Below are 26,744 nucleotides of genomic sequence, written 5' to 3'. Positions count from 1 at the left end.
GAGCAGATTGCTCCTTGAGGTCTGGCACAGTTTAGGTAACATGAAAGATCTCGGCTTGCCCTAGTCTGAATAATTGAACTGACATGATTAGATCATCTTTTTGATGGTCTAATTGAATTATGAGAATTTCTAAAAGCTTTTCTCAGTCAAGCTGATGAATGTTCTGTTGTACTGAACCAGGCAGATGGGGGTGCAGATACAGTGTCACACCCTGTGGGTAATGAATCGAATCAGAACAAGGGGTCAGCAAGGCACTTTTACACCAATTATCACAGGTTCATCTCACCTTCTCCCTGCTTGGAACCTGCTCAGAGCCTTGTCCCAGCAGGCTTCTGTGGAACTTCACTGGGATATGGGATATTATTCATCAGGTTGTTTCCTGGGCAGGCAAAGAGGGAAGATGCCTTTGCCTTTATGGGATCCAAACTGGTTTCCATTGTCCCAAGGGATGAGTTCCTAAGCTCATGTAACTAAAAGAAGGCTGACTGGATATAAGGAAGAAGTTTTTTTACAAGGAGGATGGGGAGGCCCTGGCACAGGTTGCCCAGAGCAGCTGTGGCTGCCCCATCCCTGGGAGTGTCCAAGGCCAGCTTGGATGAAAGGAGCAACCTGGGCTAGTGGAAGGTGTTCCTGCCCATGGCAGGGGGTGGGACTGGATGGGCTTTAAGGTCCTTCCCAACCCAAACCAGTCTGGGATTCCATGTACACTGTGAGCTGAACATCAGCCCTTCAAGGACAGATTCCTTCCACTCACTTCCCTGATCCTGAGCCCAGGGTGGAGCAGAGGCCAAAGCCAGCCCGGGTGTAAAGAATGAGTTTATTCCATCAGCACAAGTGTCTCGTTCTGCAGGAAGGGCAAAGGGCCAGTTTCAGCACCTCCACCTCAACTTCACCCCCAGGAGGAACTGGAAGTGTTGAAATGGTTGTGGTGGACAGAAGTTTGCTCAGCCTGGAGTGTCAGCACAGAGAGAAAAGCTCAGGAAATCCTGCAGCAACCTGTGTTTGCCTTTGGATGAGCTTTGTGTCATCAGCTTGAAAGCAGATTTACAGCCACAGGAACCTCATGAATGTGAGAGGAGGCTCAAAGCTTTCTCCCCTACCTCATACACCTTCCATCCTGACAGACATCAGCCCTCTAGGCCCCCCAGATCTCTGCTGGGAGGTTCTACAGGAAAATGTACCCCCAGTGGTGGGGCTGGAACAGCTGCTGGTTCCTCTGTTGTTCCATGGATTGGTGCCCAACACAACCCTGCTCTCATTGTCACTGCACATTTGTCTGCTGCAAGCTGAGCCAAGCTGCAGCCTGGCCAGGATGGAAATGCTGCTGGAATCACAGCCAATGGTCAGGGAATTCCATCGGAGCATGGAATGGTTTGGGTTGGAAGGGAACTTAAAGCACATTTCCATTCCAGCCCCCCTTCCACTAGCCTAGGTGGCTCCAAGCCCCGTCCAAGCTGGCCTTGGACACTTCCAGGGATGGGGCAGCCACAGCTGCTCTGGGAAGTCCATCCCAGTCCTTCCCCACCCTCACAGGGAAGAATTCCATCCCAATATCACATCTAAATCTCTCCTCTTTTGTTTAAAACTGTTCCCCCTTGTCCTGTCCCTCCATCCCTTGTCCCAAGTCCCTCTCCAGCTCTCCTGGAGCCCCTTTAGGCCCTGCAAGGGGCTCTCAGCTCTCCCTGGAGCCTTCTCTCCTCCAGGTGAACCCCCCCAGCTCTCCCAGCCTGGCTCCAGAGGGGCTCCAGCCCTGGAGCAGCTCCATGGCCTCTCTGGACTCTCTCCAGCAGCTCCACATCCTTGTGCTGTTGCTCCCCAGGGCTGGAGGCAGCACTGGGAGGGTCTCATGAGGGCAGAGCAGAGCGGCAGAATCCCCTCCTTGACCTGCTGGTGACAATTCAGCCCCGGCCATGGTTGGTTTCTGGGCTGTCAACACACGTGGCCAAGTCCACCAACACCCCCAAGTCCTTCTCCCCAGAGATGCAATTCCACTGCCAGTCCTTTGCTCTTGATGTTGTGTCATCCCACAGCCATCTGGAACCAGCACGAGGATGAGGCCTGCACAGTTCATGAAAACATCTGACACATCCCTTGAAAATAAGGTGGTGGGTGGTGTATCAGGGGAATAACCCCCTCCTGCACCTCCAGAGACCCAGGCTGCCTTTGGAGCCTGAGATTCAGCTGGAATATTTAAAACCTCTCATTCATAGTATCAAAGTAGGCTCCATTTCCTGATATGTTCCTTCAATGCAGAACAAAGAAGTTTGTTCTTCCTTTCTTTCTTTTTTTCTTTCTTTTTCTCTTTCTAGGAACAAAGTCAGTATTTGGAACACTCAGTTTAAGTACAAAAAGTCCAGATGGATTTTGACAAGAGCCTTGAGTGCTGTGTCAAGTTTGCCATGGTTGTGATCTCAAGAGAGACAAGAATTTGACACCAGATCAGTGTGGAGTTTAACAGCATAACAAATGACAAAACCCATCTCCAGAAAATGACACCCTGAGGTAAATGCAGTCTTTTCTCACAGAAAGAAAAAAAAAGCCTGGACAGGGAACGTGAACCTTATCAGAAAAAATCCCAACATTTGCATTAAGTTGCTGTTACAATGATCCCGTGGTATCACACTCGTACAGACAGGTAATTCCCAGGCACTCCGTAAGGATTAGCAGCTTCATGGTAAGGAGCCAGTGTGATTCTTGAGGTTTGAAGATCAACACCCTGGATAAATAAGAGCAGACAAATTTATGTTCTCCGAAAACAGTGTGTTCCTGGTTTTCCTGCTACTTCCTTTCGTGTGGGCAGAGGCCACTGGATCCTCACAAACCAAGGCAGTTTTTTCAGACTGGCTGGGCCAGGGGCTCAGGGACTGGAAGGTCACCTCTGTGTACCCAAAGGGATGGTCCTGGTGAGACCTCCCAGCCAGGGAAACGCCACACCTCTGTTCCCCTCTCCAGCAGGGCCTGGCTGTTCCTGCAGCAGCTTTAAGTCTTTTGGTTTTACCTTCTGGCAGTCCTTGGGTAGGACTGGAGTGGCAGCATGGCAGCTGGTCCCAGGCCACTGAGGAGCAAACACTCTCCTGCCTCCTTTTACCTAAAAATCATCAGTCACTGCCTGCATTCCCATCTTTTCTGATCCTTCAGGATCCCTCCAGACTGGCTTTTACCCATTGTTTCAGACACTAAACTTCCCAAAGCCTCTTCCATGTCCACCCTGAACACCCCACTGCTCCTGACGCCACAGTCCAGGCTCTCTGGAACATCCAGCTCTCCCTCCATGGCTCTCTCCTCTCTCATTCCTTTCAGCTCCTCTGCTTCCCCAGGGACTCTTCAGCTCTTTCCTGCTCCCCAGCACTGCCTTTCATCTCCTTTTCCCTCTGGACCCCCTTTCCTGCCCACGTCAGCGGGAACATTGCAGCAAACAGCCAGTCCCCTCCAGGCCTCATGGATGATTGGGAAGTCTCCACTTTCATCTCTCAGAAACTTGTGTCCTTGGAAAAAAACGGCAGAATGGAAAATGTTGGCACAAAGGGAACAGAGCAACCCCTTTCATCTGCTGACTCGAGTCCTGCCTGGCCTTCCCCTGGAGCTCTGGGGTAGGGATGCAGAATGACAAAGGTGACAATGCAGCCACGCTGCTGCCTCAGTCAGCACTTTTGTCACAGGAGGTCACCTCTGCTCCGGGCTCTTGGAGTCACATGTTGTTTCCACGTCCTTGGAAAGACTTGCAATAAGGCTTATGGCCTTGGACACTTGGATTTGGGGAGCCAGGAAAAGGGGCTGTGGTGACAGGACACCGAGCCCTGTGTGCCAGGACACAGGCATGGACCTGGATGGGCTGGAGCAGTTGCTCCCATTGTTCCCAAGCCAGGTCCCAGGGTTTTGGACACCTGAACATGTGGGGCAACCTCATTTCACCCTTCCACAACTTCACAGCTGTTGTGGGGAGGACCCAGATGTGTGTTGTGACACATGTAGGTGACTCTTGTGTCCCTTCACTTTTTGGTGGTCCCTTGACTGCCCAGCTGGTGTGGGGCTGCCTGTCCAGCTGAGACACCACAGGGGAACAGCCCTGCCCTCAGGAGAGCAGCATTACACGGGATATTGGGAAGAAATTCTTCCCTGTGAGGGTGGGGAGGGACTGGGATGGACTTCCCAGAGCAGCTGTGGCTGCCCCATCCCTGGAAGTGTCCAAGGCCAGGTTGGACGGGGCTTGGAGCCACCTGGGCTAGTGGAAGGTGTCCCTGCCCTGACTGGGATGAGATGGGCTTTAAAGATCTCTTCCAACCCAAACCATCCCATGATTCCCACAGTACCACTGTGCAGGAGGCAGCTCTGTGTCCTCAGGGAGCCCTGCTCTCCCCTCCAATATTAATGGTGATGTTCAGCTGAGCTGCCTCACTTCTGAGATCACATCCAGGGCAACAGTCAGGCTTTTTTTATCTTCATGTGCCATCTGCTCTTTTATCACAGAATTTGGAAAGGAGAGGCCGTTACATGGAGGAAATCATTTGATAAATAAACACACTGTTTCACAGTGATACCTTTTATTGGGCTGTTAACTGCTCCGGCTGTGAAAGATAAATAGGTTTAATTAGTGGTAAGACATCCCTTTTTTAGCGTTTACAAGTCTCATCATTATTCCCCTTGCATAGGCAAAGTCAGAACGTAGAGCAGAGTGTGGCCTGATCTCCTGCGTGGTGTGCACTGCCAGGAGGGTCCAATGAATAATGTAAGACCACGTTGGCTTATTGCACTCAAAGAAAATACCAAAATTTTGCTCTCCCTTTCTGAACTCCTGCTCAGGAAGGATTGACTGTATTCCCATGGGAGCTGACTCTGCTGGGAGCTGCACAGCTGAGAGAGGAGCTGTCCTTTTTCCATCGCTGTGGAAAGATTTTACACGTCCCAGAAGAGCAGGTTCAGCACCTTGTCATGCAGGGCCTGCACCTCCAACAGCCCCAAAGCAGCTCCTGCTCAGCCCCAAAAACTCGGCCCTGTTCCCTTGAGGCAGCAACTGAACATTTATTTATTTACAAAGTACCAAGGACCAGCAAGGTCCCTCCAGGTCATTCAGCTGGTTCAGGGCTTGTTTCTGCCCTCACTGGGGGGACATGAATTGCTCCTCAGATTCCTCCCTGCCCTGGGACCAGGGACAGGACCCAGGGAAGGGCTGGAGCTGTGCCAGGGGGGTTGGGATGGATCTCAGGGAAAGGTTCTTCCCCCACAGGGTGCTGGGGCACTGCTCAGGCTCCCCAGGGCAGTGGGCACGGCCCCAAGGCTGCCAGAGCTCCAGGAGCGTTTGGACAACGCTCTGAGGGACAGGGTGGGATTGTTGGGGTGTCTGGGCAGGGCCAGGGGTTGGACTGATGATCCATGTGGGTCCCTTCCAGCTCAGCATATTCCAGGATTCTATGTATATGGAAAGGACTGTCTGTTCTGACTCCTGCTTTCCCACAGGGAACCAACCAAAAAGGGTTGAAAACTACAAACAAATTGAGAGATATTTTAGTTAAAAAACTTGTAAACTGTCAGTGTCCCTTTAAAAGCCAGTGTCCTGCCTCCTGTCCACCTCCAAATGGCTACAGGAGATGGAACAGAAGAGCCATCACGAGTGACCACAGGAAATCCTCCTCTTTGGGAAGTTTTCCCCAACCATATGAGTTGGAAATCAATCCTGTTCAGAAGATGGAATGTCCCACCCCAGAGAAGTTTCTCCTGATTGTCTCCCTGGCACAGAAGTGCTGATGGAGCTGAATTCAAACTTGTTCTGGAGGCACTGATGGATCCGAGAACAGCTCCAGGGCCAGGAGCAAGGGGCAGGATGGATCCCTTCCCTCAGGAATAGCTCTGTGTGCCCTACAACGTGATGATGTCTGGTAGGGAGTGTCTGACAGGGAGATTGGGGCCTCTCTGCTGCTCCAGGTAGCACCCGTGGGAGGGGTGTTAGGAGGCTGTTTCCTAAAAAAACCCCAGTTAAAAGAGGGTGGGTTTAAACCAAGACATGGAGGTGAAAGAGGTAATGAAATATAAAAAGTTGGAGGAGAGAAATGTAACGAGGAGTGGGCTCTCAAGGGTCCTGAACTGGTCACAAAGGTGAAAAGCCCGCAGGTACTTCAGTTTTAGGGCAAGGAGCAACTTTCCTCTCTCGGCTCTGCTGGAAAGCCCCGAGCCCGGGGCAGGGGCGGCAGGACAAGGACATCGGGCACGAGCAGTGCGACACGGGGCCAGGGGAGGGCACCAGACGCTGCCAAGTGCTGCCACATCCCGCCAGCCCAGGGGAGCGGGGCAGGGGCGCTGGGGGCACCTGGACGGGCACCACCCCTGGCACTGCCCGGGGGGCTCCCTGGATCCGTGTCCTGCTGTCCCGGACAGGGACGAAGGACCCGCCTGGCACAGCTCGGGTGTCTGCTGGGACAAGGGCAACCTGAGCTCGGCTTTGGGCTCAAAGCACAGTTTTGGGAATGCAAACAGGCTCCTACCTGGGCATGAGGTACCAGGGATGCAAAGCAGGGAGAAAAACAACCACACCCTGGGCTGGATCAACAGAGAGCGGGTGGCAGGTCAAGGGTGGGATTCTGCCCCTCTGCCCTGCTCAGGTGAGACCCCACCTGCAGCTCTGGGGCCCTCAACACAAGGACATGGAGCTGTTGGAGCAGATCTAGAGGAGGCCACAGAGCTGCTCCAAGAGCTGGAGCCCCTCTGCTCTGGAGCCAGGCTGGGAGAGCTGGGGGTGCTCATCTGGAGGAGAGAAGGATACAGGGAGACCTGAGAGCCCCTTCCAGGGCCTGAGGAAGCTTCAGGAGAGCTGGAGAGGGACTTGGGACAAGGATCTGGAGGGACAGGACAAGAGGAATGGCTTCCCATTGCCAGAGGGCAGGGATAGATGGGATACTGGGAAGGAATTGTTGGCTGTGAGGGTGGGGAGGGCTGTCCCAGGTTTCCCAGAGCAGCTGTGGCTGCCCCATCCCTGGAAGTGTCCAAGGCCAGGCTGGACGGGGCTTGGAGCAACCTGGGCTAGTGGAAGGTGTCCCTGCCCATGGCAGGGGGTGGGACTGGATGAGCTTTAAGGTCCCTTCCAGCCATTCTGTGATCTATGAGGTCACATCTGCACCCCCTGGGAAGGCAGGACCCTGGGGCCAGCACTGCTCCTGCACAAACAGGTTAATGGTCCCTGTCAGCAGAGTGATGAGCTGGGTGTGTAAGAAATTGTTATTTCCAGGCCCACCAAGCCATCCCTGGCTGCTCCTGGCAGCAGATCCAAAGTGCAGCTCAGGAATCAGCAGTTCCACCTGGATACCCAGAAAACCAAAGCCATCATCTTCCCTGGCCCAGGGTTCATGGGGACCATTACCCCTGGATTTGTTCCCTGAATATTAATCACACTGTTCCCTCTTGGGCACTCTGCCTAAAATAATAGCAATAAAACCCCCCAACATCAGCAGTACTAAAGGATTCCTGCACTGACTGTAGTTAGTTGTGAGATTTAAGGGCCAGATCCTGCAAGATGTTGCATTGTCTGGATGTGATCCAGTAGATAAATAAGCTGCTGTTTCATCTCCAGCCAGTGAATCTCTCCCATTAAAATCAATAGGCCTAATCTCATTAATTGGATAGATATAGTACCCACCTCTGCATGCTCATCTCTGTCCTTCTGTGATAAAATCTCAATTGAACCACTTCGAAATAATAAATCTACACCAAAAGGAGAAGCAAACTTGGCTAAAGTCATCCTCTGTCTACAAATCCCAGTTATTGGCAGGAGGCTGGAGGCAGCCTGCAAATTCCCTCAGAAGAGGAGAGCAGGAGCAGCTCTCCTGCAGAGTGTAATCCTCAAAGAAGATTGGGAGCTGAGTTGCCTCCAGCGGTTTCTCCTCGTGCTGGCAGGTTTGGAGGCTCCACTGGGATTGCAGAAAAGAGCCTCTCTGAAAGGTCACCTGCAGTGCCCCAGAGCACTGACAGCAAAGGAAGGGGAGAAGGGAGGAAGAAAGAGGAGGAGAAGAAAGAGAACGCCCTCACAGCTCTGTCCTTAAAAGCGCTCCCTGCTCCCGTAGGCAGAGACACAAAGCATCCCCTTGTTTCTCCCTTCTCTCTCCTCTCCCCACCTGCAGAGCTGCCTCCACCAACATCAGTGGGACGTGGAGCTGCTGCAGCAGATCCAGAGGAGGCCACAGAGCTGCTCCGAGGGCTGAAGCCCCTCTGCTCTGGAGCCAGGCTGGGAGAGCTGGGGGGGTTCACCTGGAGAAGAGAAGGCTCCAGAGAGACCTGAGAGCCCCTTGCAGGGCCTAAAGGGGCTCCAGGAGAGCTGGAGAGGAACTGGGAACAAAGGATGGAGGGACAGGACAAGGGGGAATGGCTTCCCACTGCCAGAGGGCAGGGTGAGATGGGATATTCATGGAGATGCAGAACACTCCTCCTGTTGGGCAGCTTTGGGTGAGCAAGTTAAATCTTCTGTGCCTCAGTTTCCCTGAACTCTTGGATGCCTCTGCAGCAGCATCGAGCCCTCCCTGCCCAGCCCCATAGCTGGGAATTCCTTCTGGGGCAGAACAAGCTCCTCCCTCGTCAGCCCTGTCTGGAGGGCACACAGAGCCCCTCGGCACAAAGGCCATACCAGCCACTCCTGTGCCCCTGGGATCCAAGGGATTTCCAGCCCCTGGAGCAATGGGATTTCACTCTGCACTTGCCCTGGGATGCAGAGAGGAGCTGGGGCAGCAGGGGCAGCAGTCATGTAGGGGGTGTGAGGAGTGTGTTTTATCCCCCCACGCTCTCCAGAGCTTTCACAAAATATTGTTTCACTCAGGGACAGAACAGCCCACAACACTGTTTCTCTCTCCTCCTTTACCCCCTGATGAAAACCATCTCCTGCTAAATTAACTTCTCCCTCATAGCACACCCAGCCCTGAGGGCAATTAAAGAAACATAATGAATCTGCTGCCTTTTTTTTTTTAAGGCAATTAGCTTGAAGCAAATACAAAGGTGAACTTTGTAGCTTTTAAAAATGGCTTTTGATGGGCAGCACAATATTGGTTTATGAGGCTCTTGTAACACTTTCACATGCAGTTGCCCATGTGAAGAGGGGGATGAAGCACAAGATGAGAAGGTGGCCCCTGGGGGGCCATTATTTAGCCGTGCTGATGAAGATGTACAGTTGTCATGTCTGCTGATCATCCCAATTTCCTGCTGGCTGCTGTCTCATGGAGCTGTGCCAAGGGCTCACGGTGCTGGGGAGAGCGGGAGCTGGAGGGCAGAGGTTTGGGACACAGGCCCTGCAGACAGGGAGGGAGTCGCAGCTGTCAGCCAAGGGATGGGGATCCATGAGCATTTGGAGGTTGGAGATAACTCCCAGAAAGGCCAAAAGATCTGGGGATGGACTGGTGGGCCCAGAAATAACAATCACAGACTCACAGAATATGCTGAGCTGGAAGGGACCCACAAGGATCATCCAGTCCAACCCTCAGCCCTGCACAGGCCCAGCCCCAAGAGTCACCCCCTGTGCCCCAGAGGATCAGCCAAACCCTCCTGGAGCTCTGGCAGCCTTGGGGCTGTGCCCACTGCCCTGGGGAGCCTGGGCAGTGCCCAACCACCCTCTGGGGGAAGAACCTTTCCCTGAGATCCAACCTGAGCCTGCCCTGGCACAGCTCCAGCCATTCCCTGGGTGCTGTCCCTGGTGCCCCCAGAGCAGAGCTCAGTCCCTGCCCCTCCTCTGCCCCTCCTGAGGGAGCTGGTTCCACACCCAGCCAGCCCACTCTGCTGAGAGGGGTCTGGAAACCCATTTCTCCAGGATCAGTCCCTGAGCTCTGCCCTGCCACCTGTGCAGGTGTGATCTCATGGATCACACAACAATTGGAAGGGACATTAAAGCTCATCCAGTCCCACCCCCTGCCATGGGCAGGGACACCTTCCACTAGCCCAGGTGGCTCCAAGCCCCGTCCAGCCTGGCCTTGGACACTTCCAGGGATGGGGCATTGGGAAGGTACCTCTGGCTCTGCAGGAGAGCTCAGCCATGACACTCAAAGCAGGACTTGTCTCAAACACAGCAGTTTTTGGCTGCTTTGCCTCTGGGGCTCTGTGAGAGACTGAACCGTTAATAGTTAATGACTAAAACCGTTGTGGAGGCACCAAGGAGCACTGAAGCCGAGCTTTGAGGCCCCTAAGAGGCCAATCCTGCCACGCTGGATGGTGCCTTTGCTCATGGGAATTGGAGTCCCTTTCCCAACTCTGCTCAGTTGTAAAACTTCCCTCTCCCCTCGAGGAAGGTCTGATGGGGCATAACTGGCTTAACTTCACTTGAGAGGCAGCTGTCACATGTTAGGTGGGGTCATAAACCATCAAAGACCCCCCAAATCTTCCCCAGACCCATTGCTGAAAGCTCCCCACGCCCAGGGGAGGTACCAGGCATTTCCCCCTGGCCTGAACGTTCATTAACTCAGCAGAGTTGGGGTTTGGGGGCTTCTTTCCCCACCCCCCACGGATCAAGTTCATCACTTTGGCCACCAGTGAACAATCCTCCAGTCTCATCACAGATCCATGGGTGGTGATTAGGGACCTTTCTACTCTTACCTTTTCTTTCTCTTCCTTCCTTTCTTTTTCCCTTATACTTTTCCTTAAGTACTTTCATATTACTATAGATAATAACAACCAAAATTTCTCCATCCCTGCTTTCCATTGCAACCAAATTGTCCTAAAAGAAACCCTACATAGATATATTTACAAGCATTGGTCACTCAGTGCTTTTCACTCTGATGCACCCTGAGGGGTCTCCCAAGAAGAACTGGAGTTGCTCTCACCTCCAGGTCCCTCACCAGGGCTCCCTTCCTACCCCTTCCTGGAGATGCAGCAGAGTCCTGCTGGCAGGACTAATCCCAGCTCTACCAAAGCTGCTGCTAGGGTTGAAGCTGGCCCAGGAGTGGGAAAAAAATTCCTCTTTTAAATTTAGAAAGATGGCATAAACTCATGGGACAAAGAAACTTTATCAACAAGGAAGAATTTATTCAGCACACTGGGTCTTCCTCTCACCGAGTTTCCAGGGGGAAAGACCCTTTGGATTTAAATTTAATACACCCACCCTTTTTCAGATAAGGTTTATATATTCATTTTTGCCTAAAAAGGTTTTTTTTCTCTGAAAAGGGTCTTTCCCTTCCTTCCGATTGGCTGCAAGGCATCCTCTGTCAAAAATGATGGATCTTCCTTTGTTCTTAGTCCAGAGAGAGAAAAGAAACCTCTGTGTGCAAAATTTCCACATGACCCCGAAAGATTTGAATTTTTAGGAACTTTTATATTTCCCTTATCTGGCCGACAAAGACCCTGACACCCAGGTCCAGTTTGGAGCTTGGATATCTCACAACTTCGCCATCTGCCTCTAAAAAACTGTATTTATTTCTCATACAGGGAATGCTGCCAACAAAATTAGAGGGAACACTTGGAAGGCATCTGCAGGGAGAGCTCCTGTTTTCAGCACAGGGCAGAGTCAGGGTGCTGTATTTTCCTTGTGTTTCTGCTAATTATCCATGGAAGTCAAACAAGCTGTTAAACTTGGAAAGCAAAACAATTTTGCTGCTTTCACGCCTTGCAGGATTTGCCCCTCTGAGGAGCAGGGAGATGCCTTGTTCATTTGGGGGGATTCTCCTTCCTCCTGGTGGCTCTTCCCATGGAAGAGTCGCAGGCCAAAGGTACTGTGCCCACCCTTGGGAAAACCAGCATGTGCAAGGAATCATTTTCCCAGCTCAGGGCTGTTTTTTAACACAGCTTGGAAGCCCTTCCAGGCTCAGGCCACTCTGGAAAAGCCTCTCCTTGTGTTGCACCAGCAGCTCTTGCAGTAGCCCCAGGCCCTGGGGAGCTGTGTGGTGCTGCCAGGGCTGGCTCAGCATCCCAGGGTGGGAGATTTTTCCAGGACCAGCTTCCCAACACCACAGGTGGCTGCCCAAGGACAGTGGGAAGGAGGTGGATGTGCACTGCTCAGTGTCAACTGCTCTTTTCCTGTGTCCAACAAATCAATAAACTGTGGCTGAAAATAAAATCGGTGCTTTCCTCCTCCTGTGTTTCTACTCAGCGAAGGAGCTGGAGATGTCAAAGGAAAGGGAAGGGGATTGGTTCAGTCTGATTTGTGGAACGGCTGGAGCTGTGCCAGGGGGGTTGGGATGGATCTCTGGGAAAGGTTCTTCCCCCACAGGGTGCTGGGGCACTGCCCAGGCTCCCCAGGGCAGTGGGCACGGCCCCAAGGCTGCCAGAGCTCCAGGAGTGTTTGGACAACGCTCTGAGGGACAGGGTGGGATTGTTGGGGTGTCTGTGCAGGGCCAGGAGTTGAGCTGGATGATGGTGAGACACCCCCCCCTGCAGTGCTGCCTCCAGCTCTGGGGTCCCCAGCAGCAGCCCCATGTCCCCAGGAGGAACATGGACCTTTGGTAGCAAGTCCAGAGGAGGCACCGAGATGGTCAGAGGGCTGGAGCAGCTCTGCTGGGAGGAAAGGCTGAGAGAATTGGGATTGTTCAGCCTGGAGAAGAGAAGCTTCAGGGTGACCTTCCAGTACCTCAAATTACTACAAGAAAGCTGGAGAGAGACAATTTACAAGGGCCTGGAGTGACAGGACAGGGGAGTGTGGCTTCCCACTGACAGAGAGTAGGTTTAGTTTAGATAGAAAGAAGAAATCCTTCCCTGGGAGAGTGGGGAGGCCCTGGCACAGGTTGCCCAGAGAAGCTGTGGCTGCCCCGGCCCTGAAGTGTCCAAGGCCAGGTTGGACGGGGCTTGGAGCAACCTGGGCTGGTGGAAGGTGTCCCTGCCCGTGGCAGGAGGTGGGACTGGATGGACTTTAAGATCCCTCCAACCCAAACCAGTCTGGGATTCTGTGAAGAGCAACAGATGATCACGCTGAGGTTTAAATAAACCCCAAGGAGGGGAGCACAGGTGGTGTTTTTCCTCCTCAGAAGAGGCTCAGTCTCATCACAGCAGCTCCCTGGGAGCATCTGAGGGAAGAGCTGGCCCTGGCTGCACTCCCAGCTGGGTCTCTGCACAGCGTGGCTGGGGACAGAGGTCCTGCTGCCGAGCCAGGCTGCCTGGAAAGTGGTTTCTGTGTGTGAGCACAGCTGAGCAGGGAGCAGCTGCTGCCCTGAGCTTCCACAGGCTCCCAGGGCTGTGCCCAGCAGGAATGCTGAGCTTTTCCCGGCACCACGTGCAGAGAGCAAGCACAGGAGTCAGAAACAAGCAAACAAACCCATTCATGGAGCAAGTGAGAGCAACAGCTAAATCAGAGCAGTTGCTACCTGGCCACAAGCACCTGCCAGATGAGGAGGTGGGATCTATCCCACTGGATGAGTTGTTATCCTCAGGGCATCCAGGCAGCCGTGGAGCTGCAGAGCTGCCAGGCGCCCGTGGCGTGGAGCAAGGTGGGGACAGCACCCACGCTGCTGGAGGGCAGAGCAGGGGGATCAGGAGGGCTCAGCAGGGCGGAGGGCAGGAGAAACGGGCTCCATCTGGGCAGGGAGATGCACATTGTTCCCCTCACTTGGGAAACCACCTGGGAAACTGCCCCCCCCAGTTCCAGCGGAGTCAAGGGAAGAACATCCCGGCTCCGTGTGCTTCCCGAGCTGGGACTTCTGGCTGCAGCAGTGTCTCATAGCCAGAGCTTGACCTTTCCAGCAGCAGTTAGCTGGGAGAGGAGCTGTGCAGCTGATGAGCACATGAAGGGCTTTATCTCACCCCCAGGCGTGGACAGTGACTGTAAAATCCTTGGCAAAGGCAGCGGCTCCGTATTGATCCCAGGAAGTCCAGGTGCTCCTTCGCATGAAAATCACATGGAAATGGGATTTCTCAGTGTGATTTCCTTGCTGCTGCTTGGGGCTGATGGGTCTGTGAGAGTGACATCTCCCCGTGCCCAAGGGCCACCTGCAATAGGTGACAGTTGTGGCACCGGAGGTTGTTGACAGCAAGAAGTTGTCATCCCTGTGAGGGGGATGTGACTGGTGATCACAGTAACCTGGTCAGGGAGAAGCTCAGCTTGTTTGAAAGGGAAGGGATATATCCTAATTTCCATACATTTCAGTGGAAGTGCTGGAAAACAGGGAAGATAACACCATCAGAGATACACTGGAAACACTGGGATCAAAGGGAAGAGCTGTTTATTTTTCCTGATATCATTTGCAGGGATGAGGCCTTGGGAAATGCTCTTGGTATCTACCCAGTCTGACTGGTTTTGTTTCAAATAAACTGGTGTCAGAACATTCCAGAAAGGTCAGTGTGGAGGAAAAGGGGTCTCAGTCTCACAGAGTCCACGCTGGGGACAAGGCTGAAGTGGCAGCAATGCCTGGTTCTCCAGCTGCAGGACCTGCTGCAGGAAGCTGAGGAGGTGCAAAGGATTTAGAGACCTGTCCCAGACCTGTCCCCCCATGCTCAGGAGACTGGGATTGGAATTGGTTCCTCTCCTGATTCCACCCACTTGCAGCCGAGCATGGTTAGCGCTGCTAAAACTGTACGTGGGATTAGGGGGGGATAATTAGCCCTGAGCTTTCCTGTACCTGCAGGAGGCTGGAATGAAACTCTGACTCAGACCAAAACAACATTTAGAAAAGGTATCAGGCCCAGGCAGAATAATCAATGGCTGGTAATGACTATTTGTCTTGTCACCTCACTGATGCCTCCCGTTGTAACGTCCTCACCGCCCGGTTTCCAGGGAAAGGGCATCCTGTAAATCTCACAGGCACGTTGCTCCACTGGGAGCTATTGTCCTTCTCACTTCACAGGCTGGAGAGATGCCTTCAGCTGGAACCTGGCAGCAGCAGAAATATGGCAGAGGCAGTTCCACAGTAAAACACCTTTGCTGTGTGCAGGGAATTGATGTTTCCCTCCTCACTCAGCCCAGCTCCACGTCTGCCACAGAACAATCCCCACTGCCACCGTTCTAAACAAACCTTTCATTTGGGATTCTCCCCAGGCTGATTATCCCCACTCTGGCACATCCAGAGGAAATGAGTTTTGCACCCTGGCAGGTTGTAATAACACATAATCCTTCTTCCCTTGGGAAGCTCTGCCAAGGGCACCGGAGGTGTTCTGTGAATGAGGATGAATGAAGCCCTGCAATCCACCTGTGGAGCACAGCAGGTTTCTTCCTGGGTTTAAGGGGCACAAGAAAGTTCCCGGGACTTTAGGGAGGTCACCAAGCAGGGAATAAACCCCAGGAGTCCCAGCTCCCAGTCTCCAGGTTTAACTTGTGAATACAGCAGGTTCAGCTGCCATGGGGGGTTGTCCCAGAGCTTTCCTTGGGAGATGCTGAGTCAGTTAGACAGAGCCACTGCTGTGTAGCAGCTTAAGCATCAAAGGAGAAAGGGGAGAGGTTTACAGGAGCGTGGCTTAATTCCCATTTGCCTGTCAGCTCAGAGCATGCACATGTTCAGATATCACAGCACGAGTAACTGATAACCCCTCATTTATTAATCCCTGGTAACCCAGGGACTAATCTGCCCTCTCAGCCCTGAGTGCAGAGCAGAGATGATGCCCTCAGGAGCTGCAGATCAATTTAAATTTCCAGAGCCTCGGTGCCTGACTCACTCCAGAGCGCCAGAGCTCCTTAGAATAACCACAGAGCAGATTTCCTGTCCCAGAACTGAGCCCTGCTCCCCTTCCAGCAGCCCTGGCTACCACCTTCTCCTGTGATTGAGCCATTCACAGCCGTGCAGGAGGGCACATGTATGTCTGGAGAACACTGCCATGAACAAGCTGCCACCCCCCTTTCACACCAGCACTGGGTCTTGTGGGCGCTGGTGCTTCCATGCAGCTCATCTGCAGGAGGCAGGGACTCCAGGGCCCTTCTTTCTCCTCCCTGTTGCTGGTGGTGCTCAGACACACTGGGCAAAGCTCTCTGGAAGTGGCAGTTCCAACAAAGGGCTCAGAGTTGAATTAACTGGGGAAGGCGTGTGAGGACACTGAGGGCACTTGGTGTGTTCAGCTGGACAAGAGGAGACTGAGGGGAGACCTCACTGCAGTTCCAGCTGCCTGGGCAGGGGCAGAGGAGGGGCAGGGACTGAGCTCTGCTCTGGGGACACCAGGGACAGGACCCAGGGAATGGCTGGAGCTGTGTCAGGGCAGGGGCAGGTTGGATCTCAGGAAAAGGTTCTTCCCCCAGAGGGTGGTTGGGCACTGCCCAGGCTCCCCAGGGCAGTGGGCACAGCCCCAAGGCTGCCAGAGCTCCAGGAGCGTTTGGCTGATCCTCTGGGGCACAGGGGGTGACTCTTGGGGCTGGGCCTGTGCAGGGCTGAGGGTTGGACTGGATGATCCTTGTGGGTCCCTTCCAGCTCAGCATATTCTGGGATTCTGTGAAAAGGTGGGGAAACCAAGTCACTGTGTTAGAGCAGGACGTGGCTCAGGTCACACAGCCCAGCAGGGCTGGAATCAAACCAAGTTAATAAACTCCTGGTTAATGGCCCAGATGCAAATCCTGATTGCAGGACCTCGGCTGACTCCCAGCTCCCCCCAGCTGGCTCCACTCCAGGACTGGGACCAGCCCTCCAGTGCCACCTCTCAGGGATCCTCAGGGAGAATGAAGAGCCCTGGAAGTGAAGGTGGCAGCAGCCCAGCTCTGCTGACCCAGGAGGCTCTGCTTCATTAGCCCCAAAACACTGCTGACCATGAACACTTCCATCCTGGCATTGCAGGTTCTGCTTCTCCATAAAAGCAAAAAGCAGTTTATGAGGGAACAGTCAATAATGTGCTGCTTTATCGCAGCTGGTTGGGAGCAGTTGGCAAATGCACCCTGAGGAATGGGGAGGAGTAAGTGTTTCAGGACAGCTGCTGTGTCTCCTGCCTGGCCCCTCCTGCCATGGACAGGCTGGGAGAGGGCTCCTGACACGTGTAAACATCCCACCCCATGGCCATAGAGCTGGAAACCAGCCATAAAGTGGACGTGATCACTCCTCTTCCCCAGCCTGCTGCAGTTTTTTGGGGCTCAGATGGTCTCCTGCTTTGCATTTCAGCAGTTCCAGCCCACCAAGAACCTGCTCTCATCTGGAGATAAAGAGCAGGAGGAGCGGCTGAGACTGGGGGTACAACAGGAGGTGCACTAAAACACCCTGCTGGTACCCAGGTGGTGGCACAGGCAAGAAAAAGGAGAGGAGCACAGGTTGGGTGAAATGTTCTTGCTTTTATTCAGGCTCTGAACAGTCACAAACCCGCAGCCCCTCTGCTCCCCAGCACTGCTGCCCCTCGGATGTCCCTCCCCAGCCAAGGGCAATGTCACTTCAAGGCTTCCCCTCCAGGTGAAGTGACACCCTCACCCTCCTGTCCCAGCCTGGCTGCCCTGCAGGCTGAGGCACTTACAGAAGTCTCTCTTCTCCAGGTCTTTGGGGAACCTCTGTTTCCCTTTGCAAGATCAGTGGAGAGTGAAATTCACGGGCTTGAGCTGCCGGGGCTGGACAAGGCGCCTCCTGAGGATCCTCTGGAACAAGTTTCTCCTGCCTGTCACAGCGGGGAGCTCCAGACTGGAGCTGCTCCTCTGGTAAAACACCCCCAGGAGCCTCTTCTCCCTCTTCTCTGCCTCTTTGCTCTCCAGAACGTCTGTTCTTTGGATGTCTCTGACGGGGCTGGCACATCTCCCGGGCAGGGGAAACCCTGCTGAGGTCCCGAAGGCTGGGCTGGCTCTGCCATCCTTGAGAGCGGTGGCACGAGGACTCGGCTGCTTGTGGCCCCTCTGGCCTCCATCCCTCTGGGAATCTCCCTCGGCAACAGCCATCCCGGGGTGTCTGCAGCATCCTGGCTCCTCCTGCCAGCCGGGACGTGTCTCGGCAGCAGGACCTCGAGGGTGGCCCGAGCCTGAGTGAAAAAACGCCTCCTCCCTGGTGACCTGTGGGCTCTGCCCCAGGGTGACAAAGCCGTAGGGGGTGGTGACCTTGGGGAGGTGGGGCAGGGACAGAGCTGCCCAGGCAGTGGGGTCTGGGCTCGGCTGGGCAGGGGGGTCAGAGGAGGAGGAGTTGGGGCCGGAGGAGTCGGAGCCCGGCAGCTCCTCCCGCCCCGCTGGGTCCGAGCTGCTCCTCCACGCCGTCCCCTCCAGCTGCCCCATCCCCTTCCCTGAGCCCCTGTGCTTCCCGTGGACGTCCAGGGAGGGGATGGTGAACTGCGGGATGCGGTCGGGGGTCACCACGTGGAAGGAGATGCCGCTGGAGCTCTTGCCCTGGAGCGTCCCCTCCCAGAGGGACATGGTGGCACCGCGGGGTTCCCCGGGCAGCGCTGGCTATTTATGCCCTGCTGCCAGCCCTGATTGCTCCGCGGGCAGTGACGTGGTGACAGCGCTGCCAGGGCCCTGCACCTGCCCCCTCCGGGCCAGCAGCCCTTTGTCACCCGCCCGGCAGACAGATGGAGGGGGACAGGTGAGGACGCGCTTGTCCCCAACATCATCGCCTGCCCTGCTGCTCTCACGCGGGGCTGAGTGTCACCCGTGAGGCAGGAGAGAGGGAGCTGCGAGGGGGAGAGCCGGGTGCCTGGGTGAGCCAGGGAGGGAGGGAGGGGGCACAGCGAGCGGTGCCCGGCGCAGGATGAGTCACCGCCCGTGGGCATCAGGTGGAGCCGAGCGGGAAGGGGCAGCTCGGAGCGGGAGACAAACACTCGAGCTCTGTCTAGCAAAGCTCCCGTCAGGAAAATCTCCCACGCAATTACCCAGAGAAAGCAGCATTTTCAACCACTGCACCCCCCCGCCTTCCCCCCGAGTCCCTCCGCCCACCTCTGCCGGTGCCAGGGCCGTGCTGGATTGTTTCCCGCAGCTCCCGTCCCACTGGGGGTGGGAATGTGGGGGGGAGACAGTCCCGGGCAGCCCCCAGGGCTGAACCAGGAGAGCAGGGGTTTGTGCATCCTCCAGGTGGGAGGATGAAGCTGCTCTCCCAGAGGAGCCTCAGCTTTGTCTTTCTATGCAGCAGGGGCAGAGCTGCAGAGTGGGCTATGATTCTATCCTATGATTCCCTGCCACCCTCCCCTTGGCTAAGGAAGCTCCTCCACTAGCAGGGGGACAAGGGCTGCTTTAGGTTGGATCCTGCTCTGAAAATGATGCAGTGAGGAAAAGCAGCTCCATTTCTGTGTGGGCACAGACCAGGAGGGATGCAGAGGGGGCCCCCCTCACCTGGGGTCCAGCTTCTCCCATCCCTGGGGGGGCTCAGCAGGGCAGGTTTTTGGCATCTCATCACCTTCAGCTTTTTGCATCAGCACAGGGACACGTCCCAGATCAGTCTTGGCGAGCTCTGACTCTCAGGAACAGAGACCCCAAACTGAGGGGAAATGAATCCCTAATTGAGAGCCCTTAAGACTGGCCCTGGCCCAGGCCCAGGGCTGAGAGTAGGAGACCCCCATGGGAGGGCACTGGGCTGCCCCCCAATTAGCAGCTCATCAGTGTAATGAGGAGCACATGGGCCAGGGGCTATAAGTAGCTTGAGGGCCCCATCCTGGGTTAGGCCCGGTTTCTGTCCAGTCTGGTCTTCATGGAGCAGCAGCAGCAGCTAAAGCTGGGCTCAAGCCCAGAGCAGGTAAAGGTCTTCCAGGTGCCCCAGGGGCTATTTCTGCTGGGGGCTCTCTCAGAGCTGCTGTGCAGGATCTGACTTGTCTCTCTCTGTCTAGGTGAGACCCCTCACCAGCAGTGATCCCCACTCCTTCTTCAGTAGGTTCCTGGGCCAAATCCTTCAGCTGAGCTTTGTCAAGTACCTGGTAAGTGATGTTCCTGCTGCTGGAGGAGCCTGAGGTCAGGGGCTGGGGTGGGAAAACCTCAAGACTTGGCAGTTTCTTGAGTTTTTCTGCCAGGTATTTTCTTCTTTCTGTATTTCCATGTCATTAGATGTTAAGAAGAAATTCTTCCCTGTGAGGGTGGGGAGGCCCTGGCACAGGTTGCTGCCCCATTCCTGGAAGTATCCAAGACCAGGTTGGATGGGACCTGGAGCAACCTGGGCTAGTGAAAGGTGTCTCTGCCCACGGCAGGGGGTGGGATGAGATTTAAGGTCCCTTCCAACCCAAACCATTCCATGATTTTCCCTCTGCCCTGTACTCAGTGTGAGCTTGTCTTCTGCTTTCCTCCCCATCCTGGAGTTTCCCTCTGCCTGCTTTGGCCTTGCCTTGTTCCCTGTTGCTCGTGGTGGTTGCAACATTCACATTTCTCTGCCTGCCTGGGCCAGGAGAGATGGGAGGATTTTGTGAACAAAGTCCAATCCAACAGGTCCTGTTTTACCTGGCTGAAGTTGGTCCCATCTCAGCCCCACGCTGGGAGCAGAGCAGGGTTTAAGGCTTTCACTGAGATCTTTAGCACATGTGAGAACTTCCAGATACTTAATGTACCTCTCTTTGCAGCTCAAGATGCTTCAGAAAGCATGGGTCTGGATTGGATTTGTGATCCCTGTGGAGACCATGATCAGCCAACTCTGCCCCACCCGGTCTCCCCCCAGGCCCGGCCGCCTGGCCAGGAAGCGCCGGGGGAGACTCGTGTGCCTTCTCCTCTCCGTGGTGCCTCCCAGGATCCAGAACATCCTGGGCTCCCTGCCAGCAACCAGCTGGGGCCAGGGCAACCAGCCCAGGGGTGAGAGCTCCTGCTACACCTGAAGGCTTTGCAGCCGACAAACACGGCATGGCAGGGTTTGGGATTCCTGCGGAGGGCTGGGACACACGGCTGTGTGTCTGTCCTGAGGTGGTGATGGTGCCTCCTGTGAATCCCTGCAGAAATCCTGGAAGCTCCAATCAACCCATCCAGCAAAGCCAGCAAGAGGAAGAGGGATGATGTGGCTCTGGAGGAGCAGGAGTCCTGGTTTGTGGTGCTGGAGAAGGACTTACCAGAAGATGACTCTGAAGACCTCACATATGAGGTAAGATGTTGTGGCTGCTGGGCAGGATTGTTCCTCAGGGGCTCAGCAACTGGGAGGTGATGGTTTGGGCTCTGAGAGCTCCTGTAGCCTGGGAGTGTCCCTGCAGAGAAACCTGTGCAGGGAGGGAAGAGGTTTCCTTCACTGTCCCCACTTTGTGGGGGGTGTTCAGTGAAGAGTTGGACTCTGACCCTGCTGGGTCCCTCCCAGGTGAGCACATCCTGTGAGTACTTGGACATCACTCCATCAGTGTTTGAAAGGTGTGAGTGCCCCCCTTGTCCCACAGCACTGAAGTTTCCCTCTGGTTGATGTCCCTGCAAAGCAGTGTCTCTGTCCCCCGTTGGCTGTGGTTCCCAGGATTGGGGTGTCCTTCCTCATACCGCCCTTGTCTCTCGGCCTCTTCCCCCCCATCCCAGCCCTCGGATGAGGAGTCAGACAGTGAGGAGTACAGGTCCTACAATGACACTGAGGCAGAGCTGGAGCTGGAAGAGCAGGATGGGATCACAGTAATGCTGAAGGAGTCCTTGGATCCCCAGGTGAGTGTTCCTGCTCCCTGCTGGCTGCAGATCCATTCCTGGGGACACTGGGAAATACCGACCTGGAAGGTTGTGCTTCCCTCCTTGTTCCCTTGGCTGTAAAAGTGTCAGGGGTTACTCAGACTACTCTGAACATCCCGGACCCCTCACAGCCTGACCATGTCCCTCCTCTGTGAACAGAGGACACACAACCCTCAGGAGCTGGTGGTGCTGCCAGGGCTGGAGGATCCAGCTGGGTCCAGCAGTGGGGAAGGTGCTGCAGACGTGGGCAGTGGTGATGGTGATGCCCAGAAGCCCCAGGCTGATGTGAGCAGTGGGCAGGAGGCTGATACAGAGTGATGACAGCAGCAGTTTGTCCCAGGTAAGGACTCCTGAGACATGATCCCACCCACCCTCTCGGTGGGGAGGTGTCACAAGTGTGGAGGTGTTTCTGCCTGGGGGATGTCCCCAGGCTCTGAGCCCTTGTGACACAGCCCCTCTGCTGCCAGGGGAGGTAGGGAAGGGTTGTGGGGGCTCCAGGCTTTCTCCCTGTGCAAAGAGACAACCTCAGTCCCCCCGTGGGGTTGAGATGGTGTTGGGTGTGCACGGGGGGGGGGGGAGGGGGGCAGGGCATTGTCATCCCTGGGTGACAGATGTGCCACTGCAGCATTTTGTGGTGGCACCTCTGATCCTGCAGGTTGCCATGAGCCCTTTCTGACTGTCCCAGGTATCCTGCACTTTAAAATGGGATTTATGGGAGAGTCTTCACCACTAACAACTTCCTTTGGGGTCACTCATTACTCTAATCCCAGCTGTTCTCAAAGAACCAGTGGATACCCCCCCAATTCCCAGGAAACTGGTGCTCTGCCTGGCTCACAGGGAAGTGGAGGGTGAGGAGAGGTGCAGGATGGGTTGATTTGGACTCAGCAGCCGCAGTGTCAGTGATGGCAGCCAGTTTTAGGGGGAACATCTCCAGTATTTTCTAGGAAAACCAGGAAGCCTGACCCATGGACCTGGACCTTCTGGGGCTGCAAAGTTCCTGACTCCCTGGGGCCACTGTGCCCCTGAGTAAGATGTCCAGTTAAATGCTATGTTGTTTTTTGAAGTTTATAATAAAATTGCCCTATTTCTCCCTGTGAATTGGAATGTGGTTGGCTGTCAGTACCTGGAGCTGCACCAGGTGACGTGGACATGCTGCTGCTGGGACCTCAGGGGATGGGGTTCTGAACCATCCTGTGGCTCTTCGTAGCTCTGAGAGGGTGATGACTCTGGGAATGCTGGAATGTGTGATGGGAAGGGGAGGGAGGGAAGCAGCTGTGTTTCCATATGGCAGTACCTGAGCTTGGACACACTGACTGGTCCCTGATAGCCCTGGACTGGCTGGTACCTCAAAAGAACTTCCCTCCACCTGCAGAGCATTCCCAGAAATACAGTGGCAACAGGTCTGCCTTGTATACCTTAAACCTGAGAGCTCTGCATGGAGCCTTCTCATTCCACGTGGATCCTACAGAAGACCCTGGTTCAGCACAAGAGTTGAAAAAATGGGGATTTGGGGTCTGGAAAGGCAAATTAGGAACAGAAAGTGCCTGAATGCAACCCTAGAGCTCTGGCCCAAGTCACAGCACTTGAGGCTGCAACTCCTCCACATGGAGGGTGCAGATGGGAACAGCTTGGGGTGTGCCTGGAGCTGCTCTGTGGGTGGATCAGCTTGGACTAACAACACTCTCAATACTAAAATCACCTGTGGCATCCTGCAGCTGGACAGGCTGAGCTCTGGGGTGGGTTGAACCTGGGTGGGCCAGGCCAGCTCTGCTCTGAGCCTGCCAGGGAAGAGCTGCCAGCTCGGGAGTGTCTGTGGGGATGGCTGTGCTCACCCTGTGCCACAGGCAGAGCCTCCAGGGACGTACAAACTCTATCCAGTGCTCCAGGAAGGAGGTATTGAGATGTCCCAAGGTTTTGTTCTTGTCCCCCAGTTCATATGGGCTGAAAAAAAGAGTGGGAGCTACAAATCCAAAAAGCCCAGGGAGTGTGAAGGCAGGTGGTGAGTCAGGTAAGGAGGATGGAGGTGTCCTGGCTCCCCAGGCCCTGCTGGGATCAGGGATGCTGATGTCTCTTCAATTAAAGATTGTTTCCCCCATCAAAAGCAGCTCTGGGGCAGGTTGTGCTATGTGCAGCTTTTCTTGCTGGTTTACAGTGGTGGCTCAAAGGGCTTCTCTGGCCAGCAGTGAACCACTGAAAGGAAGGAATTCTGGTGTTTTAAAAGAGTAGCTGGGTCAGGACACATCTCCTGGAGTTGCAGCCCTTGGGCTCCTCCCTGGCACTCCAAAGTTGGCTTTACCCCTCCAGAGCTGGCTACGGAGCTGGCACTGGCTCCTCACACCTCTGCTTCAGGGGGGTTTGTCTGGGACTGGGCAGAGCTGGTTTGCTCCCAGGTTTGAGCAGTTATTTATGCACCATTAACAGTCCTGAGCCATGAAGCTCAAGTAGCCATAAAGCTGCTCCCCCTCCTTGCCATGGCAGTGTCTCTTTAAATGCAGGTGTGTCTCTTACCTGGGATCATCTGCAGCCTCAACAGCTCTGGTTTCATTACTGCTCAATAATAGCAAGATTTTTTATTTTTCAGATTGATAAAGGAGCTGATATTGCAACTCCTGGATATTAAATTGGGCTCTGCATTAATTCAGTTGTTCCTTGTTTGTGTTCAATAATTCTCCCATTCTCTGCAGCCAGTGCTTTCAAAGCAGAAATTAATAAAATATCTTTAATGGCATCCTTGAAATCTGTGCTGGCTTTTCCTCTTGCTCCTGAGCTTTAGGAGCACTGGATGTGGAGATGAAGAGCAGGCTTTGTTCCTTGTCTGGGTGTCAGGCTGCAGAGTGACTCTGCTTAAATATAGTGAGGAAGAAACCAGCATTAAATCTGCCTCTCTGCAAATTAATTCTGTGCACACCTGCCTGCCATGAGGGTTTTGCCCAAAGCTTCCCAGATCTTAAGCCCTGATTTAGGAGGAAAAGACCTCTCCAGATGAGCATGGAGGGAGTAAATGGCTCGGTGGAGTCAGAAGTAGCTGAAGAGGTGTTTGATGCCAAGGTCACCCTGTGGATCCTGCCCGGGTAAGCAGGGGGTGTGTGTTTGTGGTGGCAGTGAGGAGGAGGGTGATGGGTGCCAGGGTGTGAAGGCTCAGCCTGGAGAGGTGGCTGATCCCTGGGAGGTGCCTGTGTTGGTGGTGGCCTCGTGGGTGTCACCAGGGGCTCTGCAGGGCCGGGTGAGCTGCCCAAAATCCTGTGTGTCCACGGGCTTCAGTTTGCCAGGATGAGGCTTGTGCATCCCAGAAGGGCAGGTCTGGGGCCAAAAGGCTGTTTGGGGCAGTGCAGCCAGTCTGCTGGGGTGGGATCTGTGTGGCACAAAGGACATGATGCTTTTGGGGGACTTGGCCCCTCTTTGTGTCTGGGCAGGGGAAGATGGAGAGTCTGTCCTGCTGAAAGGTGAGAATGTGCACCTTTGAGCATCTCTTCAGTGTCCTTGTTTTTCCCTGTCCTGCTCTGTGGCTTTTTTGCCTGTTTTTCCCTCTGGTGTGAGGAGCTGAAGCACAGGCCATGTCCCAGGACACGGGGTGGCTGCAGCCCAGCTCAGTTTGGGGCTGGATGATGTGAGGATGATGTGAGGAGCAGGGGATTGAACTCCAGCTGTGTGGAGACACACTGAGTCCTCCTTGGCATCCTCTGTTCTGGGCAAAGGCCCCAGAGGGATGTGAGGTATGCCCACCTGAGTCTCTGGTGCCCTGTGCACCACCCAAGCCCAGCTTTTGTGTGGTCTCCCTCCCCCTTCCCCTCAGTGCCAGGTTGAGGAGTAGATTCCCTCCCTCCACCCTCGTGTATCCCCTGAAATCTTCAGGCCACGTTCCCCTCCCCCTCCTGCAGCCCAGAGGGGTTGGGATGGTGGAAACCATGTGGGATGTGGCTCCCAGAGCTGAGGTTTGCACTTTCATTTGGCCTTGGTGACTTTGTGGGTGACACCAGGGACGGTGCCACCTCCTTGTAAGAGCCACCAAAGAGCGAGGCAGGTGCTGTGAGAGGAGGATGGGAAGGAGGGAGGAAAATGAAGGGGTAATGCGGTGATCAGAGGATGATGAGACAAGAACGGTCCTGGGGGAACCTGAGGGGCGAGTGAAGGTGACCCTGACACTCGAGGTCCACGGAGCAGCCTGTGCTAGACCTGTGGTGAGGGAGCTGCACTGGAAACAAATGGCTTAATTGAGGCAAAAATGACCATAATTAGCATGAGCAAATCCAATTAGGAGCCAGGGGCGGGTTACCTTGGGCCTGTCCCTGGGAACACAGGGGGCTGGGGGGGCAGAGCAGCCCCAGGGCTGGGACAGGCAGGGGAAGGGTGAGGGGTCCCTGGGGGTCCCCAGGTGCTCCTTAACATCCTCTTCTCCTCGGGCTGCTGGCTCTGGGCCCTGGACTGAGCCTAATTAGGCTGGAGAAATGGATTTGCCAGGCTGTGCTCAGCAATTGCCTCCTTGGAGCAGCTCCTGAACAAACGCTGTCGACTCTGCAGGGCTGGTCACGGAGAGGGTCAGCAATCCCATTCCAACCTTGCTCCGGGGCTGCAAGGAACATTTTGCTCTTTCCTACAAGGAGCACAGTTAAAACTGCTCCTGTTTGTCCTTCAGGGGTGACAGCTGGGCTCCTTGCAGGCCTGGGGGGCTGTGGGAGGGGGGACGTGCTCGGCTGCAGCCCCAGCACGCTGCAAATGATGAGGTTAAATATTAACTGTAATGTTCTATATTGCGGCAGGCATTTCTTTCCTATGATGTGGGTGCAACTGCCGGAGATTCAGAACGTTAATTTCCAGAAAAATCATCATTATGGGTCATAACTTTTGTTATAAAATTTTTCCTCTGTTTTGGGAAAAACATGGAATCACAAGACTTCTCCTTGGGCTTCTCTTTCCTGTTCCGTCTCCTGCTTCCCTTCCCAACGTGAGTTATTCCCACCACTCCAGCAGTGAGGGGCAAGCACTGGCCACTACCCAAACCTACCCCTGCCTCTTCCAGCCCAGCAACAACTAATGCATGAAAATCAAACCTGAGTGTGAACCCCGGGGGTGCTGGGCTGTGGGGCTGTGCTTGGTGTGGTCCCAGTAATACCAGTAGAGCCACCAGCAGGAGGAGCAGGCAGGTACTGCCATTCTTGACAAGCTCTGGGAGCTCTCAGGCCTGGCTCCCTCTCTGCTCACAGGACTGGGGTCGTTTGGGGTTCGCTCAGTGTGTCCTGCTCAGCCTCCACAGAGCATCCCTCCAGGTGCCTTCTCGGTGCTGTCACCCACGTGAGGCTCCTGCCTGTGACTGCTGGCAGCTCACAAAGATAGTCCCAGCTTTATCTTGCTGCTGTGACAGCGACAGGAGCGAGGGAGGCACTGCTGT

At 54.7% G+C, this 26,744-nt stretch overlaps 2 protein-coding genes across 2 annotated transcripts; one reads left to right on the top strand and one right to left on the bottom strand.

Moving 5' to 3' along the window:
• Positions 1-3,339: 3,339 nt before the first annotated feature.
• LOC116799212 (C2 calcium-dependent domain-containing protein 4C-like) lies at positions 3,340-18,174 on the bottom strand. Its single transcript, XM_032712147.1, has 3 exons — positions 17,173-18,174; positions 10,230-10,235; positions 3,340-3,352 (listed from the first exon to the last, which is right to left on the bottom strand). Exon 1 carries the CDS (start codon positions 18,170-18,172, stop codon positions 17,348-17,350), a length of 825 nt encoding a protein of 274 aa, XP_032568038.1. The 5' UTR covers positions 18,173-18,174; the 3' UTR covers positions 3,340-3,352; positions 10,230-10,235; positions 17,173-17,347.
• Positions 18,171-22,367, top strand: LOC116798987. Its single transcript, XM_032711700.1, has 7 exons — positions 18,171-18,341; positions 19,576-19,662; positions 20,296-20,521; positions 20,662-20,804; positions 21,218-21,337; positions 21,518-21,698; positions 22,303-22,367. The coding sequence occupies exons 1-6, from the start codon at positions 18,171-18,173 to the stop codon at positions 21,674-21,676; spliced, it is 906 nt and encodes a 301-aa protein (XP_032567591.1). The 3' UTR covers positions 21,677-21,698; positions 22,303-22,367.
• The last annotated feature ends 4,377 nt before the right edge of the window (positions 22,368-26,744 follow it).

The sequence above is a fragment of the Chiroxiphia lanceolata genome, chromosome 27 (genome assembly GCF_009829145.1).
Source record: "Chiroxiphia lanceolata isolate bChiLan1 chromosome 27, bChiLan1.pri, whole genome shotgun sequence".
Lineage (NCBI taxonomy): Eukaryota > Metazoa > Chordata > Aves > Passeriformes > Pipridae > Chiroxiphia > Chiroxiphia lanceolata.
Note: the sequence above shows the minus strand (reverse complement) of the source record. Positions and strands in the feature narration are given on the sequence as shown.

Coding starts and splice junctions, on each gene's coding strand:
- LOC116798987 (XM_032711700.1), top strand. CDS start 18,171: ATGGTGGCACCGCGGGGTTCCCCGGGCAGCGCTGGCTATTTATGCCCT. Junction 20,522..20,661: donor CCAGGGCAACCAGCCCAGGG/GTGAGAGCTCCT, acceptor GAATCCCTGCAG/AAATCCTGGAAGCTCCAATC. Junction 20,805..21,217: donor CTGAAGACCTCACATATGAG/GTAAGATGTTGT, acceptor CCCCCATCCCAG/CCCTCGGATGAGGAGTCAGA.
- LOC116799212 (XM_032712147.1), bottom strand. CDS start 18,172: ATGTCCCTCTGGGAGGGGACGCTCCAGGGCAAGAGCTCCAGCGGCATC.